Source organism: Oncorhynchus nerka, linkage group LG26 (genome assembly GCF_034236695.1).
Source record: "Oncorhynchus nerka isolate Pitt River linkage group LG26, Oner_Uvic_2.0, whole genome shotgun sequence".
Taxonomy (NCBI): Eukaryota; Metazoa; Chordata; class Actinopteri; order Salmoniformes; family Salmonidae; genus Oncorhynchus; species Oncorhynchus nerka.
The window spans coordinates 29,654,837-29,671,008 of record NC_088421.1 but is presented as its reverse complement, the minus strand read 5'-3'; the positions used below and the strand labels follow the sequence as shown (position 1 = coordinate 29,671,008).

Here is a 16,172-nt window from a genome sequence, read left to right as displayed (position 1 = left end):
CTGCACTGTTATTGTTAAGAAGATAAGTTGGCCAACTGATGCAATATAGCAGAAGGCCTGACTCTCCACTGAGTGTAACAGTCCTGGTCGTGTAGCATGGATCTCCCCACTGGAAAGAGCAGTAGGGATCAATAATGATGTAGTGCTACATTTACTGGGAGCAGGAACAGGTAGAGTTCTACTCTTCTCTCTGCACTCTGCTCTCTACATTTACTGGGAGCAGGAACAGGTAGAGTTCTACTCTCCTCTCTGCTCTCTACATTTACTGGGAGCAGGAACAGGTAGAGTTCTACTCTCCTCTCTGCACTCTGCTCTCTACATTTACTGGGAGCAGGAACAGGTAGAGTTATACTCTCCTCTCTACATTTACTGGAAGCAGGAACAGGTAGAGTTCTACTCTCCTCTCTGCACTCTGCTCTCTACATTTACTGGGAGCAGGAACAGGTAGAGTTATACTCTCCTCTCTACATTTACTGGGAGCAGGAACAGGTAGAGTTATACTCTCCTCTCTACATTTACTGGGAGCAGGAACAGGTAGAGTTCTACTCTCCTCTCTACATTTACTGGGAGCAGGAACAGGTAGAGTTATACTCTCCTCTCTACATTTACTGGGAGCAGGAACAGGTAGAGTTATACTCTCCTCTCTACATTTACTGGGAGCAGGAACAGGTAGAGTTCTACTCTCCTCTCTACATTTACTGGGAGCAGGAACAGGTAGAGTTATACTCTCCTCTCTACATTTACTGGAAGCAGAAACAGGTAGAGTTCTACTCTCCTCTCTACATTTACTGGGAGCAGGAACAGGTAGAGTTATACTCTCCTCTCTACATTTACTGGGAGCAGGAACAGGTAGAGTTCTACTCTCCTCTCTACATTTACTGGAAGCAGGAACAGGTAGAGTTCTACTCTCCTCTCTGCTCTCTACATTTACTGGGAGCAGGAACAGGTAGAGTTCTACTCTCCTCTCTGCTCTCTACATTTACTGGGAGCAGGAACAGGTAGAGTTCTACTCTCCTCTCTACATTTACTGGGAGCAGGAACAGGTAGAGTTATACTCTCCTCTCTACATTTACTGGGAGCAGGAACAGGTAGAGTTCTACTCTCCTCTCTACATTTACTGGAAGCAGGAACAGGTAGAGTTCTACTCTCCTCTCTGCTCTCTACATTTACTGGGAGCAGGAACAGGTAGAGTTCTACTCTCCTCTCTACATTTACTGGGAGCAGGAACATGTAGAGTTATACTCTCCTCTCTACATTTACTGGGAGCAGGAACAGGTAGAGTTCTACTCTCCTCTCTACATTTACTGGGAGCAGGAACAGGTAGAGTTCTACTCTCCTCTCTACATTTACTGGGAGCAGGAACAGGTAGAGTTCTACTCTCCTCTCTACATTTACTGGGAGCAGGAACAGGTAGAGTTATACTCTCCTCTCTACATTTACTGGGAGCAGGAACAGGTAGAGTTATACTCTCCTCTCTACATTTACTGGGAGCAGGAACAGGTAGAGTTCTACTCTCCTTTCTACATTTACTGGGAGCAGGAACAGGTAGAGTTCTACTCTCCTCTACATTTACTGGGAGCAGGAACAGGTAGAGTTCTACTCTCCTCTCTACATTTACTGGGAGCAGGAACAGGTAGAGTTCTACTCTCCTCTCTACATTTACTGGGAGCAGGGACAGGTAGAGTTCTACTCTCCTCTCTACATTTACTGGGAGCAGGAACAGGTAGAGTTCTACTCTCCTCTCTGCACTCTGCTCTCTACATTTACTGGGAGCAGGAACAGGTAGAGTTCTACTCTCCTCTCTACATTTACTGGGAGCAGGAACAGGTAGAGTTCTACTCTCCTCTCTACATTTACTGGGAGCAGGAACAGGTAGAGTTCTACTCTCCTCTCTGCTCTCTACATTTACTGGGAGCAGGGACAGGTAGAGTTCTACTCTCCTCTCTGCTCTCTACATTTACTGGGAGCAGGAACAGGTAGAGTTCTACTCTCATCTCTGCTCTCTACATTTACTGGGAGCAGGAACAGGTAGAGTTATACTCTCCTCTCTGCTCTCTACATTTACTGGGAGCAGGAACAGGTAGAGTTCTACTCTCCTCTCTGCGCTCTACATTTACTGGGAGCAGGGACAGGTAGAGTTCTACTCTCCTCTCTACATTTACTGGGAGCAGGGACAGGTAGAGTTATACTCTCCTCTCTACATTTACTGGGAGCAGGAACAGGTAGAGTTCTACTCTCATCTCTGCTCTCTACATTTACTGGGAGCAGGAACAGGTAGAGTTCTACTCTCCTGTCTGCACTCTACATTTACTGGGAGCAGGAACGGGTAGAGTTCTACTCTCCTCTCTGCTCTCTACATTTACTGGGAGCAGGAACAGGTAGAGTTCTACTCTCCTCTCTGCTCTCTACATTTACTGGGAGCAGGGACAGGTAGAGTTCTACTCTCCTCTCTGCTCTCTACATTTACTGGGAGCAGGAACAGGTAGAGTTCTACTCTCATCTCTGCTCTCTACATTTACTGGGAGCAGGGACAGGTAGAGTTCTACTCTCCTCTCTGCACTCTACATTTACTGAGAGCAGGAACAGGTAGAGTTTTACTCTCCTCTCTGCTCTCTACATTTACTGGGAGCAGGAACAGGTAGAGTTCTACTCTCATCTCTGCTCTCTACATTTACTGGGAGCAGGGACAGGTAGAGTTCTACTCTCCTCTCTGCACTCTACATTTACTGGGAGCAGGGACAGGTAGAGTTCTACTCTCCTCTCTGCACTCTGCTCTCTACATTTCCATGGGTTCCTACAGGCTTCGTCAGCAGCAGTTGTAGAGGAACGTTACGGGCCTTCCCAACAACGCAGAGAGAAAGAGCATAGAGAAATAATAGGAAAGGATTAACACCTAGTAATACAAGTACCAATAAATACACAATGAGTAACGATAACTTGGCTATATACACAAAGTACCAGTACCTAGTCGATGTGAAGGGATACGAGGTCATTGAGTAGATAAGGTGGGGCAAAAAAGTATTTAGTCAGCCACCAATTGTGCAAGTTCTCCCACTTAAAAAGATGAGAGAGGCCGTAATTTTCCTCATAGGTACACTTCAACTATGACAGACAAAATGAGAAAAAAAAATCCAGAAAATCACATTGTAGGATTTTTAATTAATTGATTTGCTCGGCAACATGATATGAATCTACTGTGGTGTTGGATTTTTACTCCAGGAAATATATATATAGTATATTATAGTATAGTATAGTGTTGTTTAATGATGTGTGGTGAACTAGGAAATAGATATAGTGTGTAGTATAGTATGGTATAATAAGGTATAGTTTATACAGTACACTCAGTATGTGTTGATAGAAGCCAGTTGTGAAGCAAGCCTTGACAGAGTGAATCTGTGTCACAACAGTTTGTCTTGCTCTGTTCTGCCCAGTGAAGACAAAGTGATGTCTCTGTAAGGGCTTGCAGGGTTTTTGGCACTGTGAGATATGACTTGACTTGTTGGCTGTTGTTATGTTCTGCTGGCATGCTCACACATCCTAACACACACATTAACACACACTAACACACACACACTAACACACACACAAACACACACACTGGCCGCCTCTTCTGAGCTCATCTGACAGTGCTGTGTCGACTCAGCTGCTTCGCCTGTCACCTCCACGTTTCAGGTGGCTGGTAACACAAAGCACTGTGTGACACGCACACAGAGGACCCTGTCACACACACACACTTGCATGCAAACACCCACACACACACCCACACGTGTCATGCCTGCACGCATCATGCCAGCTGCCAACAGCGGCCCTTTAAACACCCTCCCTCTATCCCTAACCCCTATCCCTCTCCCGTTAAGTAGAACCAAACAAACAAACATATGTCACCCATAAAGACACCAAAACACCCTGCACTCCCAGTGAGCCATGAAAGATGGGGCATTACCAGAGCGATTAGCAGCAGCAAATTCAATTAATCTCTGCAGAGGGAGAGGGGTAGAGAGCGGGAGGGATGGTACCCCCCTCTCCTAGTAATTAATAGAAGCCCAGTTAGATGTCACTAGGTTTGGGATGAGATGACCTTCTCCTGGTAATTAATAGAAGCCCAGTTAGTTGCCACTAGGTTTGGGATGAGATGACCTCCTCCTGGTAATCAATAGAAGCCCAGTTAGTTGCCACTAGGTTTGGGATGAGATGACCTTCTCCTGGTAATTAATAGAAGCCCAGTTAGTTGCCACTAGGTTTGGGATGAGATGACCTCCTCCTGGTAATTAATAGAAGCCCAGTTAGTTGCCACTAGGTTTGGGATGAGATGACCTTCTCCTGGTAATTAATAGAAGCCCAGTTAGTTGTCACTGGGTTTGGGATGAGATGACCTTCTCCTGGTAATTAATAGAAGCCCAGTTAGTTGTCACTAGGTTTGGGATGAGATGACCTTCTCCTGGTAATTAATAGAAGCCCAGTTAGATGTCACTGGGTTTGGGATGAGATGACCTTCTCCTGGTAATTAATAGAAGACCAGTTAGTTGTCACTAGGTTTGGGATAGGATGACCTTCTTCTGGTAATTAATAGAAGCCCAGTTAGTTGTCACTAGGTTTGGGATGAGATGACCTTCTCCTGGTAATTAATAGAAGCCCAGTTAGATGTCACTGGGTTTGGGATGAGATGACCTTCTCCTGGTAATTAATAGAAGCCCAGTTAGTTGTCACTGGGTTTGAGATAGGATGACCTTCTCCTGGTAATTAATAGAAGACCAGTTAGTTGTCACTGGGTTTGGGATGAGATGACCTTCTCCTGGTAATTAATAGAAGCCCAGTTAGTTGTCACTAGGTTTGGGATGAGATTACCTTCTCCTGGTAATTAATAGAAGCCCAGTTAGTTGCCACTAGGTTTGGGATGAGATGACCTTCTCCTGGTAATTAATAGAAGCCCAGTTAGTTGTCACTGGGTTTGGGATGAGATGACCTTCTCCTGGTAATTAATATAAGCTCAGTTAGTTGTCACTAGGTTTGGGATGAGATGACCTTCTCCTGGTAATTAATAGAAGCCCAGTTAGATGTCACTAGGTTTGGGATGAGATGACCTTCTCCTGGTAATTAATAGAAGCCCAGTTAGATGTCACTAGGTTTGGGATGAGATGACCTTCTCCTGGTAATTAATAGAAGCCCAGTTAGTTGTCACTGGGTTTGGGATGAGATGACCTTCTCCTGGTAATTAATAGAAGCCCAGTTAGATGTCACTAGGTTTGGGATGAGATGACCTTCTCCTGGTAATTAATAGAAGCCCAGTTAGTTGTCACTGGGTTTGGGATAGGATGACCTTCTCCTGGTAATTAATAGAAACCCAGTTAGTTGTCACTGGGTTTGGGATGAGATTACTTTCTCCTGGTAATTAATAGAAGCCCAGTTAGATGTCACTAGGTTTGGGATAGGATGACCTTCTCCTGGTAATTAATAGAAGCCCAGTTAGTTGTCACTAGGTTTAGGATAGGATGACCTTCTCCTGGTAATTAATAGAAGCCCAGTTAGTTGTCACTGGGTTTGGGATGAGATGACCTTCTCCTGGTAATTAATAGAAGCCCAGTTAGATGTCACTAGGTTTGGGATAGGATGACCTTCTCCTGGTAATTAATAGAAGCCCAGTTAGATGTCACTGGGTTTGGGATGAGATGACCTTCTCCTGGTAATTAATAGAAGCCCAGTTAGATGTCACTAGGTTTGGGATAGGATGACCTTCTCCTGGTAATTAATAGAAGCCCAGTTAGTTGTCACTAGGTTTGGGATGAGATGACTTTCTCCTGGTAATTAATAGAAGCCCAGTTAGTTGTCACTGGGTTTGGGATGAGATGACCTTCTCCTGGTAATTAATAGAAGCCCAGTTAGATGTCACTAGGTTTGGGATAGGATGACCTTCTCCTGGTAATTAATAGAAGCCCAGTTAGTTGTCACTAGGTTTGGGATGAGATGACTTTCTCCTGGTAATTAATAGAAGCACGGTTAGTTGTCACTGGGTTTGGGATGAGATGACCTTCTCCTGGTAATTAATAGAAGCCCAGTTAGATGTCACTAGGTTTAGGATAGGATGACCTTCTCCTGGTAATTAATAGAAGCCCAGTTAGTTGTCACTAGGTTTGGGATGAGATGACTTTCTCCTGGTAATTAATAGAAGCCCAGTTAGTTGTCACTGGGTTTGGGATGAGATGACCTTCTCCTGGTAATTAATAGAAGCCCAGTTAGTTGTCACTGGGTTTGGGATGAGATTGGTAATTAATATGATGTCACTAGGTTTGGGATAGGATGACCTTCTCCTGGTAATTAATAGAAGCCCAGTTAGTTGTCACTAGGTTTGGGATGAGATGACCTTCTCCTGGTAATTAATAGAAGCCCAGTTAGTTGTCACTGGGTTTGGGATGAGATGACCTTCTCCTGGTAATTAATAGAAGCCCAGTTAGTTGTCACTGGGTTTGGGATGAGATGACCTTCTCCTGGTAATTAATAGAAGCCCAGTTAGTTGTCACTGGGTTTGGGATGAGATGACCTTCTCCTGGTAATTAATAGAAGCCCAGTTAGTTGTCACTGGGTTTGGGATGAGATGACCTTCTCCTGGTAATTAATAGAAGCCCAGTTAGATGTCACTAGGTTTGGGATGAGATGACCTTCTCCTGGTAATTAATAGAAGCCCAGTTAGATGTCACTAGGTTTGGGATGAGATGACCTTCTCCTGGTAATTAATAGAAGCCCAGTTAGTTGTCACTAGGTTTGGGATGAGATGACCTTCTCCTGGTAATTAATAGAAGCCCAGTTAGATGTCACTAGGTTTGGGATAGGATGACCTTCTCCTGGTAATTAATAGAAGCCCAGTTAGTTGTCACTAGGTTTGGGATGAGATGACCTTCTCCTGGTAATTAATAGAAGCCCAGTTAGATGTCACTAGGTTTGGGATGAGATGACCTTCTCCTGGTAATTAATAGAAGCCCAGTTAGATGTCACTAGGTTTGGGATGAGATGACCTTCTCCTGGTAATTAATAGAAGCCCAGTTAGTTGTCACTGGGTTTGGGATGAGATGACCTTCTCCTGGTAATTAATAGAAGCCCAGTTAGTTGCCACTGGGTTTGGGATGAGATGACCTTCTCCTGGTAATTAATAGAAGCCCAGTTAGTTGTCACTGGGTTTGGGATAGGATGACCTTCTCCTGGTAATTAATAGAAACCCAGTTAGTTGTCACTGGGTTTGGGATGAGATTACCTTTCTCCTGGTAATTAATAGAAGCCCAGTTAGATGTCACTAGGTTTGGGATAGAGATGACCTTCTCCTGGTAATTAATAGAAGCCCAGTTAGTTGTCACTGGGTTTGGGATGAGATGACCTTCTCCTGGTAATTAATAGAAGCCCAGTTAGATGTCACTAGGTTTGGGATAGGATGACCTTCTCCTGGTAATTAATAGAAGCCCAGTTAGTTGTCACTAGGTTTGGGATGAGATGACTTTCTCCTGGTAATTAATAGAAGCCCAGTTAGTTGTCACTGGGTTTGGGATAGGATGACCTTCTCCTGGTAATTAATAGAAGCCCAGTTAGATGTCACTAGGTTTGGGATGAGATGACCTTCTCCTGGTAATTAATAGAAGCCCAGTTAGATGTCACTAGGTTTGGGATGAGATGACCTTCTCCTGGTAATTAATAGAAGCCCAGTTAGTTGTCACTGGGTTTGGGATGAGATGACCTTCTCCTGGTAATTAATAGAAGCCCAGTTAGATGTCACTAGGTTTGGGATGAGATGACCTTCTCCTGGTAATTAATAGAAGCCCAGTTAGCTGCCACTGGGTTTGGGATGAGATGACCTTCTCCTGGTAATTAATAGAAGCCCAGTTAGTTGTCACTGGGTTTGGGATAGGATGACCTTCTCCTGGTAATTAATAGAAACCCAGTTAGTTGTCACTGGGTTTGGGATGAGATTACTTTCTCCTGGTAATTAATAGAAGCCCAGTTAGATGTCACTAGGTTTGGGATAGGATGACCTTCTCCTGGTAATTAATAGAAGCCCAGTTAGTTGTCACTAGGTTTAGGATAGGATGACCTTCTCCTGGTAATTAATAGAAGCCCAGTTAGTTGTCACTGGGTTTGGGATGAGATGACCTTCTCCTGGTAATTAATAGAAGCCCAGTTAGATGTCACTAGGTTTGGGATAGGATGACCTTCTCCTGGTAATTAATAGAAGCCCAGTTAGATGTCACTGGGTTTGGGATGAGATGACCTTCTCCTGGTAATTAATAGAAGCCCAGTTAGATGTCACTAGGTTTGGGATAGGATGACCTTCTCCTGGTAATTAATAGAAGCCCAGTTAGTTGTCACTAGGTTTGGGATGAGATGACTTTCTCCTGGTAATTAATAGAAGCCCAGTTAGTTGTCACTGGGTTTGGGATGAGATGACCTTCTCCTGGTAATTAATAGAAGCCCAGTTAGATGTCACTAGGTTTGGGATAGGATGACCTTCTCCTGGTAATTAATAGAAGCCCAGTTAGTTGTCACTAGGTTTGGGATGAGATGACTTTCTCCTGGTAATTAATAGAAGCACGGTTAGTTGTCACTGGGTTTGGGATGAGATGACCTTCTCCTGGTAATTAATAGAAGCCCAGTTAGATGTCACTAGGTTTAGGATAGGATGACCTTCTCCTGGTAATTAATAGAAGCCCAGTTAGTTGTCACTAGGTTTGGGATGAGATGACTTTCTCCTGGTAATTAATAGAAGCCCAGTTAGTTGTCACTGGGTTTGGGATGAGATGACCTTCTCCTGGTAATTAATAGAAGCCCAGTTAGTTGTCACTGGGTTTGGGATGAGATGACCTTCTCCTGGTAATTAATAGAAGACCAGTTAGATGTCACTAGGTTTGGGATAGGATGACCTTCTCCTGGTAATTAATAGAAGCCCAGTTAGTTGTCACTAGGTTTGGGATGAGATGACCTTCTCCTGGTAATTAATAGAAGCCCAGTTAGTTGTCACTGGGTTTGGGATGAGATGACCTTCTCCTGGTAATTAATAGAAGCCCAGTTAGTTGTCACTGGGTTTGGGATGAGATGACCTTCTCCTGGTAATTAATAGAAGCCCAGTTAGTTGTCACTGGGTTTGGGATGAGATGACCTTCTCCTGGTAATTAATAGAAGCCCAGTTAGTTGTCACTGGGTTTGGGATGAGATGACCTTCTCCTGGTAATTAATAGAAGCCCAGTTAGATGTCACTAGGTTTGGGATAGGATGACCTTCTCCTGGTAATTAATAGAAGCCCAGTTAGTTGTCACTAGGTTTGGGATGAGATGACTTTCTCCTGGTAATTAATAGAAGCCCAGTTAGTTGTCACTGGGTTTGGGATGAGATGACCTTCTCCTGGTAATTAATAGAAGCCCAGTTAGTTGTCACTGGGTTTGGGATGAGATGACCTTCTCCTGGTAATTAATAGAAGCCCAGTTAGATGTCACTAGGTTTGGGATAGGATGACCTTCTCCTGGTAATTAATAGAAGCCCAGTTAGTTGTCACTAGGTTTGGGATGAGATTACCTTCTCCTGGTAATTAATAGAAGCCCAGTTAGTTGTCACTGGGTTTGGGATGAGATGACCTTCTCCTGGTAATTAATAGAAGCCCAGTTAGATGTCACTAGGTTTGGGATAGGATGACCTTCTCCTGGTAATTAATAGAAGCCCAGTTAGTTGTCACTAGGTTTGGGATGAGATGACTTTCTCCTGGTAATTAATAGAAGCCCAGTTAGTTGTCACTGGGTTTGGGATGAGATTACCTTCTCCTGGTAATTAATAGAAGCCCAGTTAGTTGTCACTGGGTTTGGGATGAGATGACCTTCTCCTGGTAATTAATAGAAGCCCAGTTAGATGTCACTAGGTTTGGGATGAGATTACCTTCTTCTGGTAATTAATAGAAGCCCAGTTAGATGTCACTAGGTTTGGGATAGGATGACCTTCTCCTGGTAATTAATAGAAGCCCAGTTAGTTGTCACTAGGTTTGGGATGAGATTACCTTCTCCTGGTAATTAATAGAAGCCCAGTTAGTTGTCACTGGGTTTGGGATGAGATGACCTTCTCCTGGTAATTAATAGAAGCCCAGTTAGTTGTCACTGGGTTTGGGATGAGATGACCTTCTCCTGGTAATTAATAGAAGCCCAGTTAGATGTCACTAGGTTTGGGATAGGATGACCTTCTCCTGGTAATTAATAGAAGCCCAGTTAGTTGTCACTAGGTTTGGGATGAGATGACTTTCTCCTGGTAATTAATAGAAGCCCAGTTAGTTGTCACTGGGTTTGGGATGAGATGACCTTCTCCTGGTAATTAATAGAAGCCCAGTTAGTTGTCACTGGGTTTGGGATGAGATGACCTTCTCCTGGTAATTAATAGAAGCCCAGTTAGATGGCATTAGGTTTGGGATAGGATGACCTTCTCCTGGTAATTAATAGAAGCCCAGTTAGTTGTCACTAGGTTTAGGATAGGATGACCTTCTCCTGGTAATTAATAGAAGCCCAGTTAGTTGTCACTGGGTTTGGGATGAGATGACCTTCTCCTGGTAATTAATAGAAGCCCAGTTAGATGTCACTAGGTTTGGGATGAGATGACCTTCTCCTGGTAATTAATAGAATCCCAGTTAGTTGTCACTGGGTTTGGGATGAGATGACCTTCTCCTGGTAATTAATAGAAGCCCAGTTAGATGTCACTAGGTTTGGGATGAGATGACCTTCTCCTGGTAATTAATAGAAGACCAGTTAGTTGTCACTAGGTTTGGGATAGGATGACCTTCTCCTGGTAATTAATAGAAGCCCAGTTAGTTGTCACTAGGTTTGGGATGAGATGACCTTCTCCTGGTAATTAATAGAAGCCCAGTTAGTTGTCACTGGGTTTGGGATGAGATGACCTTCTCCTGGTAATTAATAGAAGCCCAGTTAGATGTCACTAGGTTTGGGATAGGATGACTTTCTCCTGGTAATTAATAGAAGGCCAGTTAGTTGCCACTAGGTTTGGGATGAGGAGGACTGTAACACTGAATCTAATTCACTCAGGATCTATTTATATTCTGGTGGCATAGCCTGACAACACGTAGCGTGGTGCGGCGGAATGCGGCGCGGGTGGGGAGAACTAATGTGTATGTGTGTGTTTGCAAGTCTGGTCTGGCCCACAGCCCATCCCTGAGGGAGAGGAGAAGACTGACGGAGGACTGTTCTAATTGGCTCGTCTTTCTCACTTCAGACAGCCAAGACTTTTCATCACGACGCGATCAGGTTCCAATTTTCTCATAACCCCCTCCACCCTCCTTCCTTCAGATCCAATAAACAAGCTTCTTTAATAGAAGACGGGAATAGGAAAAATGCAAGTCAGCAGCTATTTAATCATCACTTTCAATTGGCTCCTGTGTGCAGTCAGAGGGAAATGTCTGGTCTGGAATAAGAGAGAATAAGAGAGGACGGAAGAGGAAACTATTTATTTATAACCCAGGACCAGATCACCACCTAACAACAAAACAACACCAGAGTAGACCACATAAAGTAGAACATAGCAACCAGGGGCGAGCCAACCTGACCACCACAACAAGTCAACTCACATCTCAGGGCTACATTCAGAGAGAGAGATGATAGAGGAGACTGAAAGAGGACATGATCTCACCCAAAGGCTGCAGGGCAAAAGAGAGAGAGAAGAAGAAAGATAACACAGACTAGAAAACCTTCCCCAACAGCAAAGGTCACAGTTATAACTTTTACTGTTGCGATGGTAACAGGACTCAACCCTGAACTACAGTATATATCTAGAGGCAGGTTAGCTGAGGGCCTGTGAGCGCTGAGCAGAGGAGGGTCAGAGTTCATCATAATCTTAAGGGGGCACAGCCAGCCAGGTAGGACAGCTCCTCTAGAGGCCTGGAGGCCATGCTGCACTTTGTGTTGCACTTGGACAGTTGAAAGTGGAGTGTTGGGACAACTCCTACAGGTGACAGTGGAGTGTTGGGACAACTCCTACAGGTGACAGTGGAGTGTTGGGACAACTCCTACAGGTGACAGTGGAGTGTTGGGACAACTCCTACAACCTGCAAAGAGAAAAGAAAGCGACATCGGAAGATAAAGAGAGGGAGGGAAAGAGATGAGATCAATGGGAGAGTGTAGAATATAAAGAGTTGTAGAAGAACGGCATGAAACCAAGAGAGAGAAGGTTGACAGAGAAGGAGAGATGAAAAAAGGCAATATTGACATGGAGATATGTTGAGAGGAAGAGAAGAGTGTGAGAATTCAGAGAAGAGGTCAGGGAGTTGTTGATGTCGGTTTTGCTTTCTTCAGTTCCTGTACTCACGGCTCCCTGAAGGAAAAAACATAGACATTCACCCACAGAGTATCTTTTACCCACCTCTTCCCTTCATCCCTCCCATAGTCATCAATCAGCCCCCCCCCCCCACACACACCACACTTCTGTCTCTCCCCAGTGGAGGGGGGATGAGGCGGCAGCCCCCTGGAATACTCCTGCACAGTGAGAGGATCAATGCTGAGAGTAATACTACATGAGGAGGAGGGGACACTGTCTGAGCAGAGATTTTCACATGACTGAGGCTCCACACAACACCAGAATCCTCACCCTGTCTGCCTGTGTTCTTGTGTTCTTGTGTGTGTGCGTGCTTTAGGGTGTGAGTGAGAGTGTGTGAGAGACAGTGTGTGATGTGGGTGTGTGTTTCTGCGTGTGTTTGTGTGTGTTTGTGCGTGTGTATGAGCAACAGAGTGCATGCGTAATGTGTGTGTACGTGCGTGTGTGTGTGTGTTTGTACTTGTGTTTGTGCGTGTGTATGAGCAACAGAGCGCATGCGTAATGTGTGTGTACGTGCGTGTGTGTGTGTGAGTTTGTACTTGTGTTTGTGCGTGTGTATGAGCAACAGAGCGCATGCGTAATGTGTGTGTACGTGCGTGTGTGTGTGTGTTTGTACTTGTGTTTGTGCGTGTGTATGAGCAACAGAGCGCGTGCGTAATGTGTGTGTACGTGCGTGTGTGTGTGTGTGTTTGTACTTGTGTTTGTGCGTGTGTATGAGCAACAGAGCGCGTGCGTAATGTGTGTGTACGTGCGTGTGTGTGTGTGTCACACCTGCCACGGAGATGTGAGCAGCACCCGAGGGAGCCGGCAGCCAGTTACCATGGGGATATTGAAATGTGCACATCTTCAGGGTCATGTGGTCTAAAATAAGCCCTTTGCTGTTTGTGTTAACATTGGGGCATGATGACACAGACACAGTCTCCTGCCTCCCAGTCTCACTGTGGACAATGTTCACTGTTCTTGGAGATCAGAGGGACCACTAAGATGTTTGGCACCAGATAAAGCAAACTACCAGGCCCAGGGGTCAACGTGTGTGTGAGTGTGGTGGTGTGTGTTACCGCTATGATCGGCAATAAAGGCTGACCCCTCGCTGTACTGCTGTATGAAGTGCTTATCTGTCATGGTGTTTGTGGAGCACCTTCCCCGTGTGAAAATCTCTCTCAGCCTCTGGAGCGTTGCACTGTCGATGGAGAAAAAGGGTTTAGTGCTGTGTGTGTGTAGGTGTGTGTGTGTAGGTGCGTTTGTTTGCAGGTGTGTGTGTGTAGGTGTGTGTGTGTGTAAGAGAGAGAGAGAGCAAGAGCGAGAGAGCAATGTGTGTCTGTCTGGTCTGGTCTTGGTCTGTCTGTTTGTGTGTGTGGCTGAGTGTCTGAGAGAGAGAGTCTGTGTGTGTGTTGGTGTGAATGACAGTCAGTTGCTGAGAGGGGTTAGGTGGGGGAGAAGGGGGATGGGGATGGGGGCGGGGAAGGGGGTGAGGGGTGTGGGTGATGGGGGTCTGGGTACTCACTGTAGGGGACACACTCGTACTGTATCTCCAGGTACTTGTAGGTCCCTGGGCAGGGGTCTGGGAACACATCGGACCCTGCCACCACCACACACTGGGTACGGTTATTACATCTGTCCCATAGAGAGAGAGAGGGGGAGAGAGAGAGAGAGAGAGAGAGAGAGAGAGAGAGAGAGAGAGAGAAAAGATATATATATATATATATATATATATATATATATATATGAGAGAGAGAGAGAGATAGAAAGAGTGAGGGATATATATATAGAGAGAGATAGAAAGAGTTAGAGAGAGAGAGAGATAGAAAGAGTGAGATATATATATATATATGAGAGAGAAAAAGAGAGAAAGAGCAAGAGAGAGAGAGAGAGATAGAAAGAAAGAGTGAGAAAGAGAGAGTGAGTGAGGGGAGAGAGAGAACATTAAAAGGAACACAAAATTCAACATACAAATTAGAATCTGGCTAAAAATACTTGAATCAGTCATAGAGCCCATTGCCCTTTATGGTTGTGAGGTCTGGGGTCCGCTCACCAACCAAGAATTCACTAAATGGGACAAACACCAAATTGAGACTCTGCATGCAGAATTCTGCTAAAATATCCTCTGTGTACAACGCAAAACAGCAAATAATGCACGCAGAGTAGAATTTGGGAGAATACCTGACCACTGTGACTGACCCAAAATTAAGGACATCTTTGACTATGTACAGACTCAGTGAGCATAGCCTTGCTATTGAGAAAGGCCGTCGTAGGCAGACCTGGCTCTCAAGAGAAGACAGGCTATGTGCTCACTGCCCACAAAATTAGGTGGAAATTTAGCTGCACTTCCTAACCTCCTGCCCAATGTATGACCATATTAGGGACACATATTTCCCTTAGATTACCTAGACACACAAAGAATTTGAAAACAAATCCAATTTTGATCAACTCCAATATCTATTGTGTGAAATTCCACAGTGCCACAAGAAAACGGTGACCAGTGAAGAACAAAAGCCATTGTTAATACAGCCTATATTTATTTTCCCTTTTGTACTTTTTGCACATCATTACAACACTGTATAAATAAATATGACATTTGAGTGTAATGTTTACTGTTCATTTTGTATTGTTTATTTATCTTTTGTTTATTATCTATGTTGCTCTGTCTGTATGCTATGTCTTGCTTGTCCTATGTTTGTCTGCGTGTGCTCACTCTTCAATGATTGTCCATATTGTAATTTTTTTTAATAACCTGCCCAGGGACTGCGGTTGAAAATTAGCCGGCTGGCTAAAACCAACACTTTTACTGAAACGTTGATTAATGGGCACTGTCCCTGTAAAAATAAAATAAAAAACTTAAACTGAAACTATTTCACTTGCTTTGGCAATGTACACATATGTTTCCCATGCCAATAAAGCCCCTAAAGGATCCGCCCCTTTTGTACATTTCCGCCTAAAATGACATACCCAAATCTAACTGCCTGTAGCTCAGGACCTGAAGCAAGAATATGCATATTCTTGACACCATTTGAAGTTTGTGGAAATGTTAAATGAATGTAGGAGAATATAACACATTAGATCTGATAAAGATAATACAAAGAAAAGGACATTTTTGTTTTTTTATCATCTTTTTGAAATCTTTGAAATGCAAGAGAAAGGCCATAATGTATTATTCCAGCCCAGGTGCAATTTAGATTTTGGCCACTAGATGCCAGCAGTGTATGCGCAAAGTTTTAGACTGATCCAATGAACCATTGCATTTCTGGTCAAATGTTTGTGTCAACACTGCCCAAATGTGCCTAATTGGTTAATTAATAACTTTTCAAGTTCATAACTGTGCACTCTCCTCAAACAATAGTGTGGTATTCTTTCACTGTAATAGCTACTGTAAATTGGACAGTGCAGTTAGATTAACAATAATCTAAACTTTCTGCCAATATCAGATATGTCTATGTCCTTGGAAATGTTCTTGTTACCTACAACCTCATGCTAATTGCATTAGCCTATGTTAGCTCAACCGTCCCACGGGGGACCCACCGATCCTGTAGAAATTGAAATTGAATTGAGAGTGAGAGAGAGAGAAACGTGGGAACAGAGAAATAAAACTAGACAGAGGAGAGAACAGAGTGATGAGAAAAAAATGAATGAGGACATTGAGAGAATGACAGAAGAGACAAAAGAGAAGAGGCAGAAACATGTCCTTGGGGCTAAAGACGGAGGGAACGGGTCGGAAGGGGGTCATTTCACACTAGACTAGATCATGTGACAGCTGGACCTGAGGGGATGAGGCGACGGAGGGATGAGGGAGGAAGAGTGCCGTAAGAGTCTCCCTCCCCCGATGGCTTGTGAGTGTGAGCAATTAA

The 16,172-nt window shown here is 44.2% G+C and overlaps 1 protein-coding gene across 1 annotated transcript in view; it reads right to left on the bottom strand.

The window, feature by feature from the left end:
- The window catches only part of LOC115124040 (adhesion G protein-coupled receptor L1-like), a 94,329-nt gene that overhangs the window by 69,584 nt on the left and 8,573 nt on the right, over positions 1-16,172 (bottom strand). Inside the window, exon 3 of the mRNA XM_065010951.1 lies at positions 13,835-13,944. Coding sequence (XP_064867023.1) covers positions 13,835-13,944 — 110 coding nt within the window. The remainder of the gene's footprint in view (positions 1-13,834; positions 13,945-16,172) is intronic.